This window comes from Dromaius novaehollandiae, chromosome 3, assembly GCF_036370855.1.
Source record: "Dromaius novaehollandiae isolate bDroNov1 chromosome 3, bDroNov1.hap1, whole genome shotgun sequence".
NCBI lineage: Eukaryota > Metazoa > Chordata > Aves > Casuariiformes > Dromaiidae > Dromaius > Dromaius novaehollandiae.
In genome coordinates, this window is record NC_088100.1 from 84,356,990 (window position 1) to 84,383,785 (window position 26,796).

At 40.9% G+C, this 26,796-nt stretch overlaps 1 protein-coding gene across 5 annotated transcripts; it reads left to right on the plus strand.

The window, feature by feature from the left end:
* Positions 1-259: 259 nt before the first annotated feature.
* Positions 260-26,479, plus strand: UNC93A (unc-93 homolog A). Of its 5 annotated transcripts, none has more exons than XM_026117314.2 (11): positions 260-562; positions 4,027-4,119; positions 4,710-4,784; positions 7,304-7,452; positions 10,324-10,505; positions 11,263-11,492; positions 14,387-14,515; positions 17,431-17,648; positions 18,759-18,894; positions 20,359-20,490; positions 25,824-26,465. In XM_026117314.2, the coding sequence occupies exons 4-11, from the start codon at positions 7,366-7,368 to the stop codon at positions 26,093-26,095; spliced, it is 1,386 nt and encodes a 461-aa protein (XP_025973099.1). In that variant the 5' UTR covers positions 260-562; positions 4,027-4,119; positions 4,710-4,784; positions 7,304-7,365; the 3' UTR covers positions 26,096-26,465. The 5 variants fall into 5 exon arrangements, with proteins under 5 accessions (XP_025973099.1, XP_025973100.1, XP_064365406.1 ...); XM_026117315.2 differs by having other exon boundaries at positions 260-540; XM_026117316.2 differs by lacking the exon at positions 260-562 and having other exon boundaries at positions 3,855-4,119; positions 10,329-10,505; positions 25,824-26,470.
* The last annotated feature ends 317 nt before the right edge of the window (positions 26,480-26,796 follow it).

The following is a 26,796-nucleotide window of genomic DNA, read 5'->3' on the forward strand; positions in this document are numbered from 1 at the left end:
AAAAATGTCACTTTTCACCTTCATGTCCCCACTAAGAGCCCACGAGATCATGTTGAGGGTTACTGACAGTCTTCACCATCCTGGCATTATTGAATGGCTTCTGTGAAATGGACAGAGTGGCTCTGATTAGCACCCTGTGCACATCTCTAGAAGCAGGAGCACTTCTGTAGAATATTAACAGTTCATAATAAATGAATATGCAAACAAGAACAGAAGTAAAATAGTCACTACTCAAATACTAATTACACAAGGGAAGTTGTATGTGCCCTGTCTTCCTAAATAGTGTGTTTCTTAGTTCAAGGCTCACATCAGGAGCTGACAAAATAAAGAGAACAAGGATGGGGTAAGAAGAGGAGTTTTGCAACTCTCATGAGCACACTGGGGCTGTTTCCTGAAAGATCTGGGAAGACTAGAAGTATGCAGCAGAGCTTGAAAATCACCATAAAACGGGCAGGAAAGAGCAGCGACTGTCAAGACATTCCAGGCTGGACTCCGGTACCCGTTTCCAGGGAGGTCTGTCATCAGCTTCCTAATCTCAAGGTACAGGAATCTATTTGAAAAGGTAATTTGACTGAACTCCAGGAGATGCAGTCTAACGGACGTGTGATTGGAGGGATATATGTGGGAGGAGGCAAGGCTGCAGAGGGGGAAGAAGAGTCTGGGAGGGCTGGTAGAGAAAATATACCCTAGATGGCTGCGTAGTTTACCAATACTCAGGCAAAGGAAGGATTCTGTTGCTTAGGCTTGGGAGAAACTCTCTGTCAGCCTGAGGGAATGTTATGAAGCTTCCCCATATTTTGTGGCACAAAAAAGACCAGGTAAAACAGCAGCACCTTCTCCCATGCACACCAGGCACTTGGTGATTGCTACGAGCATAGGGAAGCAGTGTTATCATCAAACTTTACTTCAGGAAAAAGCCAACAACAAAAACACCTGTTCTGATGAATTTGAATTAGATATTTTTACTTGTCTGTAACAACCCATTTCACTAACACCCTACTGCACACCAGCCTGTACAGAACAGTCCTTTTTTTCTGTTTCACTCTCAAGAGCCCCTGCTTGCACTTGTGCAGCTTGTTAGTTCCTACTCCTGTGTGTGGTTATATTGTATTCAGAGAGAAAAAACACAAGTGAATGGGAGCAAGGCTTACAGAGGAAGAGTCTAATGCTACCTCTTCCTTGTATCAATCACAGATATTTGTATCCATGGCAAGTGGGTGGTAAATATTCCTCTTATGTCAGTCCCCTGCCCTGGGGGCAAACAATACACAGATGAAAGGTGAAAGGCACTGGAGAGTCAGAACCTCCATGTCCAGAACATCTACACAAATGTGCCTTTAAGCAACCCTTCTCTCTGGGATCAAGTACCAGAATTTGTGTATTAAGCCAGTAGAGATGGACAGTGATGTTTTACAGTTAACTATCCACTTTACCTCCACAAGAAGAAAAAATCGCTCACAAGTCCTTGTGATAGCCTTTCAAAAGCAAGGGCTTCCTGGCTGGGCATTGTAGCCCCTTTTTTGTGTTAGCTTGATAGCGGACATTAATAAAATGAACAGCCACCTGTGAACCAAAAAGGAAAGATGAAGATACATGCCTGGCAAATGGTCTGGGTTACTGATTCTCAGTTGCAGTGGGAGCAGTCCTCTCAGTCCATATCATGGGTGTGTGCAAAGAATTTCTGATGCACATTCACACGAACTAATATGCAGTCAAGCTGTTTCCAGTAAATAGCACTTAAGATTTCAGAGCGGACTGCCCTACAGAAGTCTATTGCTTACATGCAGCATCTGCCTCCTCGCCGTGTCATTAGAAAAGCACAAATCACAACAGTGGCATTTTAATCTTAGCAGGGTGTTAAGTCCTACCAACTTGAGTCACAGCCACTGGTTTAGGATTAGAAATAGGTTTACCCCAGTTATTCTGAAACATCCAAAATGCAGGATGAACATGTAAGTTCACAGTGCTCAGGCAACAGTTTTAAGACGGCAAAATGTGAATAGGCTGAATCTGAGCCAGATTAGAGTGTCTTTATACAAAAGAATGAATGCAAGACAATCACAACAGAGAAGCAGGTGATCATTCTCTGGCAACTGTTAGCCTGGGGAGGCTGATCTCCCTTAGGTGTCCTCTGCAGAGAGGTCTGCTCTTCCACAGAGCAGGGTCCTTGGGGGGCAGCTCCAAGCAGGAGCTTAACTTCAAAATGCTTGAATCCCTCCGTAGTCTAGAATGAGCATCTGTGAACACCCTCATAGATGTGTTCATGCATTGAAAGCTGACTATAGTAACATCTGTAAGCCCAAAACTTTGAGGAACTGTTTCTCTGTCTCTTAAAAATTTATGGGTGACCTTGGTTGGCATCATATCATCCCATCCCAAATTGACTCCTGCCTTTACTGTAGAGGCAAAGTAAGTTATTTGGACAGCTGGATCCAAAAGAGCAGACAAATAACCTGCAAGGGAAGGCTGCACAGTCCTACTGATAGATAAGGAGGGAGTGGCAGTCAAGCCTTTGGCCTGCACCCTCTCCACTCTCTTTCTGTTTGGACCCCTCTTCTACCATTAGCTGGCCCTCTTCTACCATTAGCTGGCCCCCAGTGCAGAAGGCAAGACATTTCTCCTCCTCTTTCTTCAGGGATGGGTAGTGGAATTGGAAAATGATCTAGCGAGATATTATGAACAGTGTGGGGGCAGGGAGAGAGAGGGACCTTCCAGCCAGCAAGACTAAAAGCAGTGTAACAAACCATGAGCTGGGAACACATCCAGGGATCTTCAGGTGGTTCCTCTAAGAAGTAAGCAGTCTGTTGGCTTTCAGGAGAGGAGTGGAGGAGGGAAAAGCAGAGATGCAAAGGTGAGGTGATGACAAGGGCACAACAAAGCAGGAAGGAAGGATGAGCTACATCAAGGACAGAGAGCAAGACTGAGATAGTTGGATGTCTCTGGAGAAAGACAGAGGACATCATCAGGTAGGATTCAGACAGAAGTAGCATTTTGATGTCTGTTGCAGCCATCCATGTAGAAGGGTCTTGGGAGAACAGATAAAAGAACAATACCTATGTTCAATTGCAAGATGGGAAAGGAGCAGTATTTGAAAGGAAAAAAGAGGAAAGGCAGCATATTTGGAGATGTGAGCTGAAGTGCTTGAGTAGGGGGAGATTTTCAGACCTTTAGAGGAGCACAGGAGGAACTCACGCTGCTGGGGCTTTTGCTAAATAGTAGTTACTGGTACCTCAAAAATCACTGTTTTTCTCTGACTTTGTGGGCAGAATGAGTTCACTGACTGGCAATTCCCCTCAGGCCCATCTCCTAGGAGAAGACAGCTTTTACTTCTTGATTTATTCAGCTTGGTATTATGAATCTTACCTCTCTGGAGTCCTGACCCTCTCTCAACCTTTGATAGTCTATATTTTCTAAGGCCAACAACCACAGGTAGCTGCATCCCAGGCAATGCTTACCTGAGTGGTGCTGATGCATCCTCATAAACATCAAGAGAAGCCAGAACCAGCGTGACTCGAACAGAACTGAGCACAGCTCTGAGGAAATGGGTGAGCTTAGCCTTGCTGAGGTAAACTCCCAAAATCAAGAACCCCCTGTCAGGAATGGCACAGCTTTGCAAGGCATGTATTTAGCAATTCCTGCCTGAACTCCAAAATCAGCACAGCATCAAAGTAGGTGTGGGAGGGGAGGAGAGCAGAGCAACATGGCCAGGCTTTCACAATAAGAAAGGAAACACTCAGTAGGCAACTTGTACCAAGCAGTCCTGAATTTTAATTACCTTCTTTTCTTCTGAGAGCAGAACTCAGACATTGGACTGATGGGGCTGGAACACTGCGGGCATTTCAGGACAGGCTAGTTCCCTGAGAGAGAAGGGCTTTGGGAAAGAAAGAGTGGTCACAGTAGAGTTAGACTTGCCTGGGAATCTCCAAGAAATCAGCCATGCTCTCCTACACCACCTGCAAACTGTGAAAGATGTTTCGTATCTAAATCTTTTAATGTTGCCTTATGAATCAGCCTTATGTTTTACAGGTACTCCACTCTCTGGAGAAGTAATTTATTTCCTCAGGACACTCACACCACTACAGCCTATGAAGAATATCTTCTGTTTGACAGCCTCAGAAGGTGAGTGCTTCGGGAGGTGGTAGATATGTTAAAGGAGGGTCTTGACTACCCCACAATAGGCTCTGGAGGAAAATTCAGGACCTGTCTGTTTAACAAAATGGACCGTATAGCAGGAGTATGAGTTACACGAGCTGGGGGTATTAGCCAGGTGGTTCTCCTGAACTTGACAGGTAAGACCATGCAATCTGCTGGCTTTGCCTGTAGGGCTGCTTAGAGATAGCAGCCCACATTTAAGAGCTCCAACACAAGCTAGTAGGCTAAGGGCTTTGTAGTACTGCTACAACCCTGGATAATAGGCTCTGTCCTGATGTTCCCCTCTAGTACATCTGTAATGCCCTCCCCATGGAAAAAGGGCAGGAATATCTCTCCAAGTGGGAATATGCAAACTCTGTTACCACTGTCCCCTCATCTCATCCTTGTGTTTGCAGGTATCTATAAGCAAGCACCTGTCCTCTGCAACTCCTGCTCAGTGGTCAGTTCCTTGGAGACAAGTGCCACTTAGGGCTGGCTGAGAACAGCTCTTGCAACACTTGGCTGTATTATGTGGGGGCCAAACCACTACCCAACCAGTGTATACTCATCCTTTCCAGAGGCAGACTCAAGGGATACTGGGCACAGTGAAGGAACTAATCACTCAACAGACTCCTAAGACAGAGAGGCATTTGGTGAGTAGTCTGGGTTTTATTGTTGTTTCTTGTTAAAATAAATGCCTAACAATATAGTTAACTAGTAAAGAGGAAAAGGATAGATAATGCTGAAGCACACACACACAAAAATAACTTCTGGTTCTATAATGTTTTAAGCAAAGCCTGCCCTCAGTTACACTCACCTTAGAAAATAAACATAGTTGGCTGTGGGATAGAGTCATGAATTTAAGTAGCTTCTTCCATCTCCCATTTTTGTGGTCGCACAGATTTGGGTGACTGCAGTCTCCTATGCAAAAACTAGGACCAAAATACAGTGCACAGATCCTGAGGCTCACTTAATCTTAGTTAAACTGACTGAAAGAATGAAAGATGTGTCAAGGGTGATGCACACCAGGCCTGCTGGAGACACTCGCTGCATGGTACCAAATGAAGAGCTCCTGAGCCTTATCAGATTTCTTCAGTAAAGATTCTGCACATTCCTAAGGAAAGGCTCATAACCAGGCAATTGGATAACCAACCGAAAGTTCTGGGAAAGGGATATAGAACAGGCCTAAATATCTTTGATCAGTCAAAAAAAGAAAAAAAACCCACCATCCCCAAAATGTTCTCAAGTGGTATGTTGCTGAAAGGAGGCGCCTGAGTTAGGAGTTAAGAATCCTTCCACAACAGAAGGGCTGATCAGATAACCTATCCAACATTGCATTTTAAAAACAGTGTCAAGTTAAGGGTTTTGTTTAAAAGCCTTCTTATAAGAACTGCTAATGCCAACAAAGAGCATTAAAATAGAGGCTGTCTGTGTTTTGCACTATCCTTGGTTTTGCATCTGCCTGAGCAGGTGATAACTATACTTTCGTTTGGAATAGGTATTATTTGTATCTTTTCTTAATGGTTTTCAGCCTATGATCTCAAACTCCTTGAATTTTGCAGACTGTTTTTGAGGGGTCCAGAAAAGAAACAAGCATGTTATCACCAGGTGTAAATTTATTATGCAGGGGTATGCACTGGAAGTTTGCAGAGGTCCGTAAACCTAAAAAGATCGGAATTCACCAGGCCAAAGTACCACCAGATTGCTTTATAAACCCTATAGAGGGTTACAAATACTGCAAAGCAGGACTAGCACTGTGATCTAATTGAAACTGTTTGTATATTGAGTGTAGTAGTCTATAAAATAAAAAGCCAGTATTTCACTATCTAGACTTGCAATATAGAAGCACTATTAACAAAAGAGAATTAAAAGATTATGTTTTCTGTGTTAGTTCATGCAAGAAGATTATAAGACAAAATAAGAAAATGAAAAGGCACATACTGGAATTTTCTCAAAATTAGAAAAAAGCTGTGACCTCTTTAAAGTGTTAAATGAATTAATATGTTAAAACATCCTCCCCTCACCCCTGAAAGTTCCTATGGGAAGCAAAATTCTGCCATCTAGTGGGATTTAGACCAAATCTCAACTGCATATTCCCACTAGATACTATAGACAGTGTGTAGACCACATCTACTTGATTATGTTTAACTTATGGCATAGGCTTCTTGGATTCCATTTTGCTCCCTAGTTCAAATCCCTCCTCTACTGCAGAAGTACTTGCAGATGGTCTGTTAGTCCTGCCTGGCTTAGTGGTAGAGAGAACTTTGTGTGTTCAAAAGGGGACTATTCAAAAACTCTGTTAGGACTTGTAGGATGGTCAATATACCACTGAACAAATAGGCAAGACAAATTCACAAGGGCAGGCTCAGAAAGAGAGAAAAGCAGGGGCAAACGCTAGAGGTTGGCGGGAGGAAACATTTTACTCCTTGAGCCAGGAAGCACTGGGAGGATAAAAAGGTAAAATGCATCCTGCAGAGACTGGGCTTTTTTGGTGATCATGGGAGGATGAGGGGAGGGCAGGGGTTGAGGGTGGTTGCTTTTTTGTTTATCCACTAGACCCCTATTTCTTCTTGGCTTCTGAGTTGATGGGAAAGATCAGGGAAATGATCTTCACAAGTATGACTTGGTAATGCTGGAACAGCAAAGTCATAATAGGGTTCCAAGACGGATGAAAAAATCTCCTTTTTGCTAAGCATCCTGCAACCTTATTTTGGTGTGCTGCATAGCTATAGAAATGGTGTATGCAGATGACACTTTAATACAAACAATCTAGTTTGCTAGCAGTGTTTTGCAACCACGGTTAAGCAATAAGCCTAATATAGATTTCAGTGCACTCGTTTAATCTTTGACCTAAATGATTAGTGTATCTTTATAGTGATAGGACAGAACCATATAATACACAACTGCAATATTAAAATTGGTTTAAGTGTTGCAAGTGACTTATATGCCTGAATATCAAGAACAAACCTATATAAAAGTCCTTTGAGAACATTCATTATTGCCTCACAGTCACAATAGGTGAATCTCTAACACTCTCGCAAGGAGTTTCCATTATCAGAGAAACTAAAGTTCATTGGCCAATCCGCAAATAATTAACAATTCTTTCCACCACAAATGCAGCGAGGAGTGACCTTTTCCAACAAAACATAAGCTGTTTTTCTCCTTCTTGAAGCATCCCTTGGAATAATTAGATCAACTCTGTCACTGAGAGACCATTTGCTTGTATGAATCAACATGGAAAGGAATCTTAAGAACGTTTTGGTCATCTCTTTCGGATTTTTACTTCTCTTCACTGCTTATGGAGGGCTCCAGAGTTTACAGGTAAGTGGAGCATCTGCCTCTAGTTGGCAGGACAGCTAGCCTAGAAGGGCATCAGGCCAGCTGGTGCTGTGAAATATGAAGGCCTTTCCATGGTTTCTGTGGCACAATTTTTTTTTTTTTTTTAATGAGATATCTCACTCACCCAAACTCCATAGCATCTACTAAATATTTTATTCTAGCAGTTCTCAAATAGTTTGAATACTCATGCTAGACCATTTTTTTCCATCCACAAAAGCTGTATGAATGAAAATTAAATTTCTGTGAGATTTTTCTCATGAGAAAATATTGCAAAAAGGAAAACAAATTCCATTTCAAAAAGACTTTTTTGGAATGTTTCTAAATATCTATAGTTTTATTGTTATTACATAACAATGCAAAATAATAAAAATGTATGTACAATTCACTAAATAATGTACGTATAAAATAATACAATAACTCCTGCTGTCATGATATAACACAATAATCAAAATATTATTTTATAAAAAAGACAGCTGTCACATGTACTGACTTTAACATCTTAAAACCCAGTAGCGGAGATGAGTTTCTAAAATGATTTGAACACTCAGGATACTACCAGGGCTGGCTTGTTTAGCCCAGCAAAGAAAAAGGTAATATTATTGATGTTTATGAATACTTCAGGGTAGATAAACACAAGGAGGAACTTTTCAGGCCAGAATGCTGTGCTGGCCCAATAACAAATAAATGGATATAAGCTGTCCATGAGCAAGTTTAGGCAGGATACTAAAAAATGACCCTGAGCATTTGGATTTTAGACCAATTTTGCAACTAGTGTAAGAATCTGTATGCTTTAAAGGTACAGCTGGATAAGTTTATTAAAACTTCACCTTTTTTACAAAATGATACACTTGTCTGCAATAACAAGGGGCTGACCTAATTTCACAAGGAGGTCCTTTGCAGTCCTGTACACCTGTTTTCCTTTCCTGGATCAGTTTCTGCTCACTGACACAGTCAAATTCCAGGCGCAGGGCAATTCTGCAAAAACAATCCCAAAAATGCTGGGGGATGTTATGACCTGGGCAGACTAACAAGAGGCGAAACGTCAAACATAAGAAGCCATGGGTCAATCACACTATCTGAAACTACAAACTGTTCCAGGGACAGTCCTGGAACATAGTATCCCTCACTGCTGCAGGAGGGAGTGGTGCAGGTTCAAATAACGCTCTCCTTTCTCCATTTTGTCTTGGTGGTTAAGGAGGACTTGTTGAGACACAGTCAAAAGTGGGTTATTTTATTTTATTGCAACCTGCAGGAGAAACATTAAAAATGTGCATAATCCATTTCAACATACCCCTCCCCGCCAAAGAACCCTGTTAACAATTAAGCTATTCTTATGAATTTGGAGGCCTAGCTCCTAATTTTTAGAAGCTGTAGCTGACAAAAAACATGTGCTTGATTTCTGTGTCTGAAATAAGACCTCAGTGATCACAAAGTTTCTCTGTGTCTTTACAAAACAGCTATTTCAGTTCCCAAATATGCTGACACAAGCATTGTTTAACAGAGAAAATGGAACCTCCTCGCACCACTGTCCTGATGCCTGCTTCCCACTGCGGGAGCTGTGTTGCTGCTGATGTGTCTCTGCTCCACTGGACCGTGGCAAACACCAAGGGGCTCAGCAGAGTTCAGTGTTGCTACTGGCAGTGGTGGTCTCCTCCAGGGCTCCAGCACCAATCCCTCCTTTAGGAACCTTACAGGATCATGTTAGCTTTTATGAAAACAAACAGGAAAATGTTGATAAGAAGCATTTTGATCTTCTCATTTTCACTTTCACATTATCAAGGTAACATGAGAAATATTTTGAACATAAAAATACAAAATCACAGAATCACAGAATAGTTGAGGTTGGAAGCGACCTCTGGAGACCATCTGGTCCAACCCTCCTCCTCGGGCTTGGTCAGCTAGAGCAGGTTGTCCAGAACTATGGCCAGTCGGGTTTTGAATATTTCCAAGGATGGAGATGCCACAACTTCTCTGGGCAACCTGGTCCAGTATTTAACCACCCTCACAGTAAAGAAGTGTTTTCTTGCGTTCAAGTGGGATTTCCTGTGTTTCAGTTTGTGCCCATTGCCTCTCATCCCATCACGGGGCACCACTGAGAAGAGTCTGGCTTCAGCTTCTTTACACCCTCCCATCAGATATCTATACACACTGATCAGATCCTCCCTTAGCCTTCTCTTCTCCAGGCTGAACTGTCCCAGCTATCTCAGCCTCTTCTCATGTGGCCCTTCACTGGACTCGTTCCAGTAAATCCATGTCTTTCTTGTACTGGGAAGGCCAGAATTGGACACTACTCCAGATGTGGTTAGGTCAGGTTAGATCAGCAAAATCTTGTTCCTCCCTTGTGAAAACGTGTGTGATTCAACTACTTTCAACTACAAAGGGCCACTATGAGCATATTAGGTTTTTTGGACCTTGGCCTCTGAGTTTAAAAGTGATCAGACCTATTAAAAGGAAAGAATCTTTTACTGTTGCTGAGTCAGCCCCTGCAATATACATCTAAGGATGTTCTTGCTTGAGACAAAAAGGGAAGACCAAGAAAAGAGATTATTCTTCACTCAGCTTGCTCTCAAAGAGAATTTCAGATTAATTAAATAATCTAAAATCTGACTTACCAAAACTTTGAATCTGAGCCCTAAACTCACAGTCCTCACCTGGATCTGAATCAGATTTTCATAAATGGGCTATCATTGTGAGGGAAACCATAAATCTGTAATCAGACTGTTTCGGGGAAAGAAGATAGTAACACCCAGCCCCAGTTTCTGTGTCTCTTTCTTCCTGAAGCCAGCCTCCATACATGATAGTAACATATGTCTGTGGTAAAGTCTGTGTGAACCATTGTTTTTGTTTGTGCAGAGCAGTCTCCACTCAGAAGAAGGCCTGGGTGTTGCTTCCCTAAGTGTTATCTATGCTGCTCTTATCTTCTCATCCATGTTCCTCCCTCCAATCCTCATCAAGAAGCTGGGCTGCAAGTGGACCATCTCAGGCTCTATGTGCTGCTACATCGCATTCTCCTTAGGCAACTTCTATGCTAGCTGGTACTGGTGTTCAGTTTAAGTACTTGAACTTTGTCCATTATGTTTGGATTAAATAACAATCAGGGTGAAGTTCTCTTTCTACCCAATTTCTACCCTACTTCCATGTTGTGGATTTGAAAGTGGGATGCTACACAAAAGGTGTTACCTGCAAGAAAAAGGGATAAATCCAGTACCAGGTGGAGCAGAGAGATGAAAAGGTGCAAAGAGCCAGAATGAATGCATCCATCCACCCATCCACCTGAAGTTGCTTTTCTAACTTGTGTGTGTAGCAGAGATTTCCTTTCAGAAAAAAAAAAAAAAAGAAAGAAAAGAAAATCAAAAGTTTCATTTAAAATCCAAATGCTTTCTAAGACTATTTTGGAAAGACAGAAGGCAAGGAGGAAGTGAGCTCCTGCCTTGCCCTTTCTGAGGTGGAAGGACAGTGCAGTTCTGCTCTTCAGCGAGACGGGGACATAATTCTGCAGAGGAAAGTTGTTGTGATCTATTACTTCTGCTGGGAATGTGCAATCCAGTTCTCAGTTACAAAGGGATAGGGCACATGAGCACAGACCTAGCCTGTGCCTGGACACAGCTGGGAGTGCTCTCAGACCCCTAGCTTCACAATGTTGGCTTATTCTTTGTTTCATGTAATAGATTTGTTGAATCATACAAAGGATAAATCTATGTCTTTGATGTCTTTTTTTGCCTCTGGATCTTTGGGCAGATGATTATTATGCTAAGGGATGATAACTGTGCTAAATAAAGTGTTCTTTGGCAGGTACACACTAATCCCTACCTCAGTGATCCTGGGCTTAGGAGGAGCACCGCTCTGGTCTGCCAAATGTACTTACCTCACCGTTGCAGGCAATTCATATGCTGAGAAAGCAGGAAAAATTGGAAAAGACATTATCAACCAATATTTTGGGGTCTTCTTTCTGATATTTCAGTCCTCTGGAGTCTGGGGAAATCTTATCTCATCCCTGATACTTGGCCAATCTTCCAACAAAGGTAAATTTGTTTAGATATCATGGCATTTCTTTCTACAATATATACCAACTCACTCTGGATGGTTTAAAAGTAGATCTCTGTCGCTGAGCTAGTGACCCTCAATCTCCTTCATAGTCGGTGGAAACGGGCACTTCTGATGTGACTTAGCTGAAAGTGGAAGTGTCTGTTTTCTATCAACTCTGCATCAGCTATAAAGAGAATTCAGACAACTAGCTCAGAAATAGATGCCTATTGAATTCCTTTTTAATTCCACTCCTGTGTGGTAAAGCATAGATTGGATCCTGGCAGAGACAGTCTTTGAGATCTGACTTTTATTTAAAGTGGATTAAAACAAAAGGCAAAACACTGAAGCAGCTGTCTCAGGAAGCTTGTAGTATTTAATTAATTTTCTGTTCAAGGTTAGTCAAACTGATGTTGGTGCTTACTGAAATTTAGTGCTTTACAGAATTGTCCAGAAGAAATAGAGCTAGCTATTGGCAGGAACCTACATGCCAAGACTTCTCTGTTGTATTTCAGGCTCAGACAGCAGATGCTGATGTAGCTTGAAGAAATCACTCAACAACACTGCCATAATTTCCCATGCTTGTAATTGGCATAAGTTTTAAGAGTGGTTGTGAAGATAAATTAATACCTAGACACCAACTCAGAGATTCAAAATGCTACAGTATTATTATTGTACTGTCTTGCATGCATTCTCTATCCTATCAAAGTCAAAACAGGATGGAAACAGAAGAAGGAGCTTTCCCTATATACTACTACTATAAATAGCAAGAAGTTACCTCTCTCCCTGGCTCAGTTAAACATGTCCTCTGGAGGGTATTCAGATAGGTACTAGATAAAACATAAATGTCAGGGTGTTGGCATCAGGTTTTAAACCTTGAATCCTCAGGTTTATGGCAGGATAGTTGTCATGATCCATGATATTACCAAGATGTGATACTTGTGAAGAATCAGGCTTCCTTTAAACCCAAGCAACTATAGATGAAACACCATCAAAGCCGAATGCTGAAGGACTATATCAAGTGCAACAGAGCCATGCTCACCTAATTACTGAACCATACACTGTCTCAAAAGGGATTGGCCATTTTCATTTCATTTTAGGGCAGACGTAGCCAAGACATGGTGCAGATGTAGGATCTGCACAGACTGCAACCATTCTATCCTCACAACTCACATCATGTTAAGTGATGTTAATAAGAGGACTAAAGTCCTCCTTGTCCTTCTTGTACATCCCCTCCTACTTTCATGTCTGAGGATGTACTTGTAAATTCTAAGAAAATCCTAACTTTTATTTATTCATTATTAGTTATTTTGGATTTCATGAAATGCTATGATTCTGGGAGGTATGCAATGAACAGCTCTCAAAATCAAAGGCCTTGTATATCTGCACAATGGCGGTGGCATGAGCAGTCATACAATAAACTTTTCCCAACTCTGCCTTGCCAGTGAGTCTCAGTTTTAGTCTACATAAATCTTTCTGGGTGGGGGTAAGGGTCTCCAGGACACCCAGTCCTTTGCCTCAATATGGTCTTGACATATTGCTGGCATCACTGCATCCACACACAGCAAGGCAAGGTACACCATGAGTGTACACAACAACGGAACACAGTGTAAATTATAATAGTCATCCTTTCTTAATTGTCAATATTACAGCCATATTTCCAGAAGAGCAGAGCGAACCTTGCCCTGCAGCTTCCATACCAGTAATTGCAATTGCACCTTCATCTTCAGATGATTTATGACCAGATAGAAAACTAGCTTTACACTCTTCCATGCTTTATTTATCTTTTGTATGTGACTCGTCTTTTGTATGTGGTAACTTTGCTGAAGTTCTATTGTCCGAAGTGATGCAGTAATAGCCACTAGCCAAAATAAGGTAATGATTTTCTTCATCTTAATAAGTTTTATCTGATGTTGAAAATGGAGCTGTTTATGAAGCTACTGAATAGCTGATTCACGTTACTGTGAATGTGATTGGAAGCAGTGAGAAAAACACACTAGAAGTAGTTACACAATAACCCTAATTGAGCAATTACAGATCAAGTCCTATTTAAGGAATCAACCTAGATACACTGTATTGCCCTTTGTTTTGCTTGAACAGTGACAAATTCTGCAATAAAAGTTGCTGAAATAATTAGAAGGGGATATTTTTGATCCTCCTCCAGCACTACACACAGCTTATTCAGGCACACACACACTTTGGGTTAGTACTTTGTCTATACAGAAAGAGTGCAGGAGGAAGAGGGCATGATGTCTTGTGACACACACAGTGTGTGAATATGCATATGGATGCATCCTTGTCATGTGCCCAGCACAAGACTGAAGAGATTAAACAAAGCAAAGGTCTTACTCCAAACCCTGCTAAACTTTTATTTTCATGTTCTCAAATAGTAATAAAGCCAGGAAAAGCTAGTTCTTTGGAAGACTCAATTACAGCTAATTGCAATTTAATTTTATAAAATGAAAAGGTGTCTCAAGGTAGTTTCCATTCCTGTAACACATAGAGAAATTACCTGGAGAGGGAGAGTGGGCTGTGGCTATAGAACTCAGGTCCCACAGTTCAGCAATGTTGTAAACTAAGAAATCTGTCATGTGGGGCATTATGATTAGGAGGTATAGATACATACTAGAACTTTAAATACTGAAAATTGAGATTGGATGCAGATTTAAGCCTCTGGATTGAGTCTCTTTGTAATCATTAAGTGCTCTGTCTTGAGCAGCTGTTTCAGTTAAAGCAAGTTTTCATTCTGGAGTTAAACTTCTTTGGTTGGGAGGGATTTGAAGCCATGGCCAGCCACTGAACACTGGATTCTCTTCTCATTTTATCCTTGTATGTAGTCTGCACTCATGTGATCTCCTCTCTTCTGCCTTTCTCTTGGTTCTTATTGATTTAGTGGAAATCTCGGAGGAAGATCTGCCATGCTGTGGAGCATATGACTGCATGACGAGTGATGCCACTAACACCACTGGGTCAGCAGGACCCTCGAAGTCCTTAATCTACACTCTACTAGGGATCTACACTGGTAAGTAATCCACACAATCTTTAATGAATATTACTGATGCGGAACCTACTACCTGTGAAACCAAGGATGCTTTTGCAGATTAAGTTTCTAACTTCCTCCTTCAATCCAATTTGCTAAAAGGAAGTAAGATATCCATAAGCTGTAAACAAACTCCTTCTTAAAAAGTTTCAAATGCTTTGTGCCAATGTCACATCATTTTTGTCTTAAGGAGCGTGACATGCTTTACATTTATTTTTCACCTGGAGTAAAGCAGAAGCCCAGTGTGGTGTCCCACACTGTTTCAGTGTTTCTCTGCAAACTAGAAACAAAAGTATTCCTACACTGCAATTAGAGAATTACAGAAGTTTGTTTAGATATACATGAGATATAGCTTTAAATTCACTGTCTTTGTTATCAGTAATAGCAAACAAGTTACTGACAGCAGATTTCTATTTGTGCACAGAAATCCATGGTGCTAATAGCAGCCCTGCTAATGGTACCTGAACTAGCTAACTTCTAGCCATCTGGGAATGCCTATATAGATCCCTCAGAATTGGCTTGAGAATGCCTTACCACATATAAAAAACTTTATCACAAGAACTGTACTGTAATTTGAGGTGGACCTGAACCACAGCTCCCAGAACATACGATCATTTTGGGGGAGGTTTTTGGTTCCGTGCTGAGATTTTACAATTTCAGTCAATTCTCAGCTGTAGTGCTTGAATTATAATACCTTAGTGTGAAAGGCAAAGATAAAGAGAAACACTAGGTGAATTGGCACATCTCTCTTTCATTTAGTAAGTACAGCTCCTACAGACCTTCCTTGCATAAGGTTAGAGAGGAATCAAAGTCAGGGAAGGCTGATGCTATCAAAAACCGGAAAGACAAAAACAGACATGTAAAGATACCTTTCAGTGACATTTTATAACAATGAGGAAAGTTCAAAATATATCTATCTCGCTCAAAATAAATTATTCTCTGGATAACAGGGAAGTATCTGACAAGGTGATATATCACCTTACTTCAGTTAAAATATCTTTGCATTCTCTGTGCATAGCTGCACTGTTTATGCTGAGATTGATGTGCAGAATTTCTCATATAATCAGACAAAAATTATGCAATCTGGTCAGATCCAGCCCTTACCAAACAAGTCCACCACAGAAAACCCTCTCTCCCTCCCAAACCTCCATTCCTAATTGCTACAAAAATGCAAAGAATATTCCCCTACTTCCCTTCCAAAGTGTGCTGGAGCTAATGCCTTTCTGTTAAAGGCAAGTTTGGCTCACAAGTTCAAATCTAAATTTGATGACTAACATATATAGCACTCCCTTAGGCTTTGCTCATACAAAATGAATGCAACCCTGCTGTCTACTGACCCAGCATCAGTGGGGTCTCATTTTTCTTTTAAGCTCTTAATAAAAGATATGTCTTTTCCTACCTCAAGGGAAACTAAATAGTTAAATATTTCATTCATTTCATTTTTCACGTCTCCTCTATTTAATTCCTGAATACATATTTGGCACAGCTTTGGTGGAGATAATAGTAGATAAGTCTTCTGTTGTTTAGTTTTCTTGAGGAGTGTGGATGTTTCTCTCTGTGTTCATACCAACCACTCTAAAGCCATGTAGTTACTTATCTCCTGTAATTGCTCTTGATTCACTCGACACATTTGTTAGAATATTTGTCCTGTAGATGTGAATGTCCTGCTCCCATCCATAAATATCCTGCAATCAGTCCATGAACACTAGTAAACACCCTGACAGAGCTGACAATCATTTACATCACTAATGGTTTACACTCCAGCCATAGTGGAGAACCTCTGCTTGGGAAAATATATTCCATTTTAGGAGACATGCACGAGAAATAAGTAATAAAACAGAATAAAAATTTAAGGCAGTTTACTGTAAATCTGCTAATACATTTGGACATTAAAAGAACATGTCCATACACAGATACCAAACCAAAGGAACACATTAAACAAGCAATGTGGAGGGGAAGAGGGAACTGGTTCTCCTCTTATTCTGTAAATCCATTTGCTTCCATGGATGGATTTCTAGTCAACGTCAGTAAGAGAGGAGACATAATCACAGCTCGCATTTGTTATAAAGCAATCAGTTGCCACTCTGTTGCTCCTTTTTGTATATTACAAACCACAATTATCTTCTTGACAACATGAACAAAATCCTATTGATTCACTCGAAAAGCAACAAACAGACCAATATATACACAATCATTTGTTGATTAACTACCCAATTTACTCTTTTATATCCTGTTTCTGCTACGAAGTTATAGGTTCAAAGCTGTAGCATCCATCTTTATCAAGTAATCCTGAGTTGCTCACTATCATCTTTAAAATAGCACATATTCTTTGCTCAAAGCATTGCTCAGAAAAAAATAAAAGAAAGAAAGGGGGAAAAAAAGAACCAATATATACTGCGATCCAAGACAGCAGTTCTACTTCTAGCCCTTTATTTTTCTTTCCCTGTATTTGAAGGAAGATCCCCCCTAACCATGAATACTTTGGCACCAAAAGTGAATATTCCTCTCCTGTGTTGATTTAAAGCCTTTTGATAGATCCAAAGGGAGCTCTTTCTGGACAGCTCCCCATCCCTGGGACCTCTGACCTGACCTGGAAGGGTGAGCCATCACCCTCTGCAGCAGTGCAGCTGGCCTGGTGGCTGTAACAACAGGCAAGTCACAGTTAAGCAGAGGAGATTTGCGAGGTCTGCAGTTGTATGCAGAAGATGTGAATTTAGATCAGGCCTTCTTGTTTACACAGAAATGGCCTTTACACTGAAGCGGAATCAAATTAATCTGCCAAAACATCTCATGCAGAGCTAAGCACTAAGTCAGAATGATAACAGCAGCAAACAATTTCCCATCATTCTTCTAGCATTCCTCATTTTTTCATGAACTTTCTTGTTTTGTTTTTGCAGCTAGTGGTGTGCTAGCTGTGTTGCTGATTGTTATATTTCTGGACCAGAACAAATCTGACCAAGCAGAGACTGAGAGAGAAATAACAAAGACACCATCCTTTTGGTCTACGTTCCTAGCAACTTTCCAGCAACTTAAAGATAAAAGACAGTGTCTTCTAATCCCTCTGACAATGTACAGTGGGTTTGAACAGGGATTTCTTGCTGGTGACTACACAAAGGTGTGGTTGACAATGACAATGAAAAATCTATTTGTGCTTGATTGTTCTTTATGCCTTTGTGTCTCACTATTGCCTCTGATCTATATTTACTTCTTAAATTAAGATACTTTCAATGGCAATTTGTGGTTAGACAAATTACTGTTTATTTCTACTTGAATGAACTCTGAGTGACATCTTCCAAAAGGAGAGGCCAGCAATAAATATGTCCCTTGGAACAGCCTTAAAAAGAACATTGAGGAGATGTTAACTCCTCAGTGGAGCCCACAGCAGAGAGCTACAGGTTCCAGCTCTCCAGTTGGTTATAAATAACAAACTGGGAGAAAAGCCAGAAGTCTGCAAGGCTTTTATATCTTCCTTCCTTCTGGTTTCCCCAGAGTTTGTGCAAGTGCAAGTGCAAGTCAGCACACATACCACATATTTTATTTTGAAGACCTTTACAGTAAGAGGGCAAACCCTCAAAAGGCAGTTGCAAGCCCTCACCAGTCACAAATGCAAGAGGTTCCAAAACCTGACAGATTGAAATGATCAGAACCACCTCTGCTCCTCCAATTTCTCTATAAAACCTAGATACAGAGCAGGTGTGTTCTCCAGATGTTTGCTGAGAAAGTCTCCAAAGAAAGGGGACAAACATCCTGAGCTGTTTATTTGACACTGAAGCTTTCAAACCCTAAATATAAGCAGAGGGAAGAGTGCATTTGCTGCTGTAGGTGTTCTTACAGGTGAAGTCCTCCTCATTTCCTGGGAGCTGCTCCATAACAGCTATAGTGCTGATTGTCAATTCTCATCTTGTGGGCTATACAGGGAAGGGCAGAGCATTCTTTGTGCCACCATCAGGAGATTTATTTGCACAGCAAGCAGTGCTCCAGTTTCTTTCCCCGCATGTTACTTCTCTGTTTGCAAGGCACCAACCTGATTGGGAACTGGGTTAGGAGTAACACTGCTGAAGGCCAGCTATGTCAGTACTGCAGAGATTTGTCAGCAAACTCTGTAGCTGTGCTCCTTTGATCATGTCCACGCTGGCTGTTTACCAAAGACTCAGGCTAAGACCCTTGAACCTCAGCTGCATATTTCACCAAAGCAAATGTGTCACCACTGTCTCTTCTCTTCCAGACCTATGTGACCTGTGCCCTGGGGATACATTATGTTGGCTTTGTGATGATCTGCTTTGCAGCTACAGATTCCCTCTGCTCTCTGCTCTTTGGAAAGATCTCTCAGTTCACAGGAAGGAAACTTCTATTTGCAGTAGGTATGTAAAGGTCACTTGAAGGACTGATCATCTCATGTGGTATGTCAAACCCAGTGCTGCCCCCCAGCTGCTTGCATGTAGGACAAAGAGTGGTCTTGTTATCAGCTATCAATTAAAACCAAAATGATCTGGAGGCAAACATGATTCATGAGAAGAGAAGCAGCACAGTTAACTGTTGTATTTGCGTCATTGCCTTAAATTACTTTGCTGGTGGTATAGTTCACCCTGCTTTTGAGGGCACTATCTCAGAAATGGCACTATAGCTCTAATGCAACTGGTGATAAATGATATTACAATATGGATGTCTATACCTGAGAAGAATTTCTCCATCCGGCTCAAACCTCCTCACAGTTATGGGGTGAAAACCACAGAGGACCTAATAAGAGGTACCATTAATTTGAGACTGAGGGTATCAGTGAACTTGGAACTTTCAGTAACCAGTCTGACTATTTCAGGACAAATTTTAAAGGTTGGACTGTGTCATTTTAACTACTTGTTCTATATGCTGAAAAATATGCTAGTGTGTCAGGCTAGAGTAACTTAGGGGCCTGTCTATTGTCCAATAGTTTTCAGGTTGCCATGAGAAGAGATTTGCATAATTAAGAACATCTTTCTCTCCAGAGGACACTGTTCCAGTGAGCAACTGGAGATAGAAAAATATCAAGAAATATTTCATTTGTGTCCCAGTATCCACTAAGCTATTCAGAGCGAAGTGTACCTTACTTCCATGAAGTCTGCGTGCATCTTTCTAGACATTTCCTCCACAGGGATTTTTAAGCCTGGACAAGGAAGAAGAAATTTAGAGTCCTTCATGCTGCAGTCACTAATTCAGTGTTTCTTATATTTCTATGTCTGTCTTTAGCATATGTTTCACTCAAGAAAATCATTTTAGACTTAAAAATAACCAATAATCCAAGAAAATATGGTTTTAGTAATCCAAGACCTCTGAACTCCACAATTCTCCTGAACAGGCTTTGAGTGGCTAATCTACATTCTGCCTGCAAAAAGAAAGACAGAAAGACAGCAGACCCTCCTATATATGCTTACTTGTCTCCTCTAGCCCTGAAAGGAAATCTGTGTTTAAGGACTATACAGAGAGAAGAGAACAATCTTTCCTTTCCCCTGCCACATGCCCCACACCAGGATTCCAAATCTTTTGGCGGCACCTTCTCCTACTCAATGATATTTTGGTTTGGTTGTTCCCAGTGGTAGTTCTTGACTTTTAGGATAAAAGCCATATCAGCTCAGGGGATCTCTGAGTTTAGGACAGTGCTCAGTATTATTAATTAAAGACCGTTAAAGGGCTGTCTTGTCTTGTGTTTCACGTGATATCAACTCAGTGAGTGAAAACAGAAGGATTGCCTTGTGTTTTAGTTGGAGGAAGAATTTGAAAGTTTATCTACCTGTCCTATCTGTCCTGTGTATAATAATTTGCATTTCTCTTCTTTTATTCTAAACTGACAGCTACAGTTACAAACATTGCCAGTATAATAGCACTACTGCTGTGGAAACCTCATCCTAACCAGCTTGTTGTGTTTTTTGTATTCCCTGCTCTTTGGGGCATATCTGATGCCATTTGGCAGACACAAACTAATGGTAAGTCCTGGTGACAGTGAAATGAATTCTCTTGAGATATAAAAATCTGCAGGTTCTTATTTATAAGCAACCTGTTTTAGGACACATGGGCATAAAAAGTATAATGAGTTTAAGATGGAATATGAAAGAAATATGGTAGCTCACCAGACAGTAAAACAAATAAGAATAGATTGGGAATAAATAACTAGAATGCTTATAAAAGCAATTCTTTCCAAGGTGTAGAAAGGGGAACATCCTGGAAGATGATGACAGTTTCAGAATAAATCTTCTGGAGGAGTATGGGTTTTTCAAAGAAAACTACACGGTTCAGAAGAATGATATATTTAGCCTGTCTGTTGTAATAAAGGAGAGTACTCTGAAAAAAATCAGCTCAAAGCTCAGCAACAATAGACAAAGCAAATAGTCCATTAGGAGTAATCAGAAAGAAATTGAAGGAGAAAACCGCTGAGAGCAACAGTATGCAACCAAGTAAATCCATGATGCATGCAGTTCTGATTTGCTCAATTTCAGAAAACATATAATCAAATATGATAAGGTACAAGAAGGCAGTAAAAATGAGTAAAGTCATGGGAGACTTCTACATGAAGGAAGACTAAACATACTAGGGCACTCTATCCTGGACAAGTGATAACTAAAGGAGGCTGTCAGTAAGATCATAAATAGTATGAGGAAGTGAATAGAGGATGATTTATTCACTATTCTCATAATAACAGAACTAGTGAAATTATCGGGCAGCAGGCTTAATACAAAACAAAGGAAATACCTTTTCATACAATGCACAATTAAACTGTGGAATTCAGTGCCAAAGGGTTTATGAAAATCCACAAATGTAAATGGCTTTACGGTGGAATTATGTCACTTCGGTAAGGAAATGTACTTAGGTGCTATTAAGCCAGACAGTCCAGAGGAATTCTTCAACTCAGGAAGTCCCTAGTTTTTGATTGCCAGAATCAGGAGGGCATTGGAGGTGAAAGATCATTCTGTACTTGTCTCATTTCTTACACTCTTATTCTGAGAGTCCATTACTGGAAGGATATGTTTGGGCTTCTTCTCTGAGGTATTACAACTGTCTATAATTTTTTCTTTTGTCTGTTTTGTGATTATATATGACAGTTCAGATAATGAGCTGATACAAATTCACTGCTGTAAGGGATTCTTTAAACTTATAAACTTATAAACTCACTCAAAACTAGAGGAAGTGTCTTATAGAGAGACCGAAGTACATGCGACTTGAAGACAGATCCTAAAATGCTAGAGAGGGCAAGAAAGAGCTATAGTCTCTGGTGAATTGAATAACAGTCTGGTGATGATTGTCAGTGAGAGTGTTTTTAGCTCAATGCCATAATCTGTGTCAGCAAGACACAGTTAAATGCTTTCCCATCTGCTCACATGTTTTGCTTCCTTATTTCATGAATAATTTTTTCCTTCATCTCCAATTCAGATTTGGTTGATACGATAGGAATATGCATTTGACAGAACTAGCTCAGCTGGGCCCACATCAGGACGTGTGGCTGGGCCTTCTTTCTCCCTATCCCTCTGGTTGCTTGAATTGTTTAGATGACTTTGCCCACTTGGTGAATCAGCATGTTCCTCCTAGAGAGCCAAAGGGAAAACACCATGGTCCTTTGCCTGGCACTTACAAGCAATTTCCTTCTCAGCATATGTACAGTCTCGCCTCTACAAACAGGGAAGTGAACAGTCGGACTTCTCTGTCCCTCTGGCAGCTCCAGATCATATCCCTTAGAGGATAGCAGGTACGCACATCAAGCAACACCTTCTCATCTTCTCTCATCCCAACACACAGCCATGTGCCTTTAGTACAATTTCAAATCAGCAGCTCTCATTATTCAAGTTCATGGAAAGATGGTATCAGTGATGATTTGCCCTTTCTGAACTCAAGCCATTCATTCATTTCCTGCTTCTTCAGCCAACAGTCTTCCTGACTGTTCACCAAGCTTTCTCCCAAAACTCTTTTGAGTGCCATAGCTCAGTCTCCCACTAGAGAGACGCTCCTGCTTCTCTCTTTCCCTGCAAGCCTTGCCCTCCAACAATTCACTCTTTGGGAAGGACATCTCCTCACTTAGAACCCTGCACACCTGAGGAAGAGGGACCTGGTGCCGTTGTTAGGAAAAGTGGTTAGGTATAGAAGATCCAGTGGTCACAGAATGAGGCTGCGAAATGGTTGTAGTTCCCCCAGAAGAGGTACAGATGATGAACAACGCTTTGTGCTTACATAATGGCTAATGAGCTTTGCAGTGCTGTGGCAAGACTGACCTCTATTACAGTACTGTATTGTCCCAAATTCCTGGAAGATATTTATGACAATTTCACATCTTGTGGCTAGCTGGGGGGGAAAAAAAAAGTCTTTCTGTTTGCACAACATCTCCTTTTTTTTCTGTACCTTCAGCTGTTCTGCAGCTCCCAGCAACAAAACTGCACAGGTCGCACTGAATTATTCATTGATGATCTTTGGCCTTAATAGAGAGATGCAGTGACATTATTCCATAATGCAGCATCCCAGAACAGGATCTTCACTTTGTCATGCCCATTTAGGACTAAATCTCTTCTCCCCTTCATCAGTTTTATATAGGGGTAAGAGCATTAATATCATGCGAGAAATTCCCAACTCCGAAGACTGTGAGACTAAGATCTCTAAAATAGTAGTTACGGGGCTAAGGCCTGTAGTCCTTCCTTTGGCAAGTTCCCATGAATGCCCCTTCGGTCTCAATAGACTGAATAAAAGTACTGACATTGTGCTCCGTAATCAAGGCATTTTAGAGTAATCAAAAATGGTTTGCTCTGGTCTACGGTAGAAAATTAGTACTAGAGTTCCCCCTACAGGATATATGGGCTCACACTAGATGAGTCACTTCATCTTATGAAGGTTTCCTAATATGTTTGTGTATGTGTGCGTGCATTCTCATTTATTTCCAATGGAAGCCATCTCGTTTCATAGTGCGCAGTACCCTCTCTTATCTAAACTGAACACAGCTGCTGTTATTACCTTCCTGGTAATAAGTGCACTATGTACATAACAATTGTGTAGCACAAGACTATCAAGTAGACCACAATAAAATAAAGTTCTTTCCAGCCTAACAAGCTTCTTTAGAAAGGATATGAATCAGTCTGGAAAGTTTATAGAACTGGATTCAAATGATTGCCAGCAGTCCTGTTGTATAGCTATGCCTACAAGTATCAGGGGAAGGTGTAGGAGCAGGAAAGCAGAGGCAGGGGTAAGCTGAGGGATTAATTTCCATGAAAGTGAAGCTCTGTCATTGCCAGCAAGAATTCAGACTTAATAGCCTCTCTGCTCAGTCCTGCAAGTCCTCCTGAAGCTTCAGCCAGGCAGCTTGTGCCAAACACTACACTTGATAGGATTTGTGATACGGACAAAGGTTTGGATTTGAGGAAGAGAAATTGTGTTCCTGTGTGACTGCTAGCTAATACCACGTATGCATCTTGGAAACCAGAACTTTTCTGCCAAACCAGCTCTTCCCATACCTTAACTTCAAACTTGATCCCCACTTGATTCCTCCATTGTTTTGGCGAGAAAAGACGACTTCAAAATAGCAAAAGAAAAAAGCTACCAGCTAAAAGCCAACACCTTTACACTTAGAAATTACATGGCATCAGAAACCATCCTATACAAAACTCCCTTTACTAGTCTGCTATTTTCATGTATGCAAAAATCCTTTTTCAGAAGAAAACACAGGGCACATCAGCAAAGTCTCTGCTATGAACAACTTGTACAACAGCTCATTTATTAGGCAAAGCTATGAACGATTATCAAATAATTTGCAGTACACTACACTCAGCAAGGTTAATGAACTAAGTACATGTTCCGATACATTTGCCCAGGTTTTCCATCATGTCTGCCCACTTACTAAATTGAAACATTCAGTAAATGTCATCCTGTAGTCATCAGGAAGCAGTGAGTTTTTACATATACATCATGGCTTCCCCTTCATAACAAAGCTGAAAGGTTAGTTGAGTCTTCGCACACCTCTAGAGAACTTTGTACCCCTCTGCCTCTTTTGGCTGAATGTGCATATTTTAAACAGATGTGCTGTTAGATACAAAAGTGGATAAGAAGGGTCAAGGTTCATCATATTCCTCTCCCTCCTCCCTGCACACCACAGCTGAATCAGTGGAAATGCCACTGGTGCTAGCTCAGCACCCAGAGGAAAGCAGACACTCTTCCTTGTTCTGTGTCCCCAACCAGTCAGATGTGGAGGCTGGGATCCCTCCCTGAATCCCAGTTCTGGGTGTGCAGCTGACTGAACTCAGTGAGAGGTTTTCCAGTTAATACAAATGGAATAGGGCAATCAATTTAACCTTGTGCAATCAAATAAGTCCTTATTAGCAAGCAAGTTACCCAGTTGCTTTCCACAGGTTTGGTATGGGTCAAGGACATTATTTTTGCCAGCTCATTCAGGAGTGGAAAATTTCAAAACTGGATTATCTCTGAGAAGCAAATCTCCTTCCTATATTAAATATGAGCAAAGTTGTAGTTCTGTATTATATTTTTCCAGGACTCTCTGATTCAAGTGTTTTAGATCTGTTTATTTGTTTCATGTAACATAGCTAGTATGAGTAGCACAAGCTGGTACCACTGGCAACACTATGAAAATCTTACCTGGGAGTTTCCAAAGGCCAAGTTCAGATGAAAACAAGGTATTTTATACAAATAGTCTCTGCACGTTCTTAGGTGGACAAAAGAAATGGTTTGAGAAAAAGTACACAGTGTATGCAGGGTCCATGCAGGTTCCCCCATAGAAGTGGGGAAGGATGCCAGCAGGGAGTTCTTTATGGTTCCTTGATCCTTTCTACCCCACATGGTAAAACCAGCTTGATTCCTAATGACCCTATCCCCTGTTCTTTGAAAGTTTGTAAGGATTTGGTCAAGACTCCTCAGGCTCCATGTAGCTGTACATGGAGACTCTACCATGTAGAATGCCATTTCTGTCCATTTTTAGTTTCCTCCTGATTTATGTTCTCACTGGTCAGTGTGAGAACCTTCCTATTTGTGGCCGATAGTTTGAAAAATAAAATTCCTGCCACTTTACTTTAACAGAAAAGATTCTTTCTTCTTTTCTGCTATTTTTGTTCCTTTTTTCTCCAATATTCTATATTTTGTCACTTTTGCTCTGTTGTTTAATTTCTTATAACAATTTGTATGAGTGAAAAATGTTCTAAGGCAAAACTTGTATTCTCCTTGATCTGATATTTATGCAGGACAGTTTATTTGCACCATTGTAATCTGTTTACCCCATTGCAGAAAATACATGGTTTCAGACTTAACCATCACAAGCCTTGTGTCTCCTTCCTCGCAGGACTCTATGGTGTTTTATTCGAGAAACACAGGGAGGCTGCCTTTGCAAATTACCGCCTCTGGGAATCAGTTGGATTTGTCATTGCTTTTGGTTATAGCACCTTCTTGCAAGTCTACATCAAACTGTACATCTTGTTGGCTGTGCTTGTGGTGTCTGTGGTGACGTACGGAGTAGTGGAATACATAGAAGCCAAGAGCTCTTCTGGGACACCTACTACACCTACTGCAGAAAAGGAAAAAGTAGGATCTCTCACCCAGGAAACACACATGTAATCCAACAGGGTCAGAATCATGGACGCACAGCAAGCTGGCCAGCTCCTATGGACAGTTTCTCCAATGGTGTTCTAAAGCGTACTGTCTATTTGCAGAAAGAGGGTAAAGGAACAGATTTCAAGCTCTGAGTAATATAAATATCTTAGGAGTAAAAACTTATTTTGACATCTCAGCTTTATATATGATTTCATCCTTTCATACAGATGACCAACTAAATTTTGTCTCTTTTTTAACTAATAAAATCTTTAAAAATGTAAAAAAAGACTTTTAAAATCCTCATATTTTTATATTTGTGGATCAGACATGGCACAGTAGGCTTAGAACCAAATATGAAAAGCACACAAGCAACATCAGAAAAAGAGAGCAACTGGGATTGCTGAGCTGTTTGCAGAGAACACACACCATACTAGGGAATCGCTGTCTATAAAGATTTGTGTTGTTCTCATCCTACATTGCTACACTTGCTGTATATAACATCGTGGTATGGACTGGCTGTATCTATAGTTCGTATCCAAACATCATAAAATCCACTAACTGAAGAGTTCACCAATTTGTCTTAGGTCATCAGACAACAGTGTTTTTGCTGATGTTGTGCCTTCATCGTGATACTCTTTCAGTTTTCCTGCCTCAAGTTTTTCCCTCACCACTTCAGTCAGCCTTCACCCAAAACAGATGCCTTCCACATCACCAAATCCTTACAG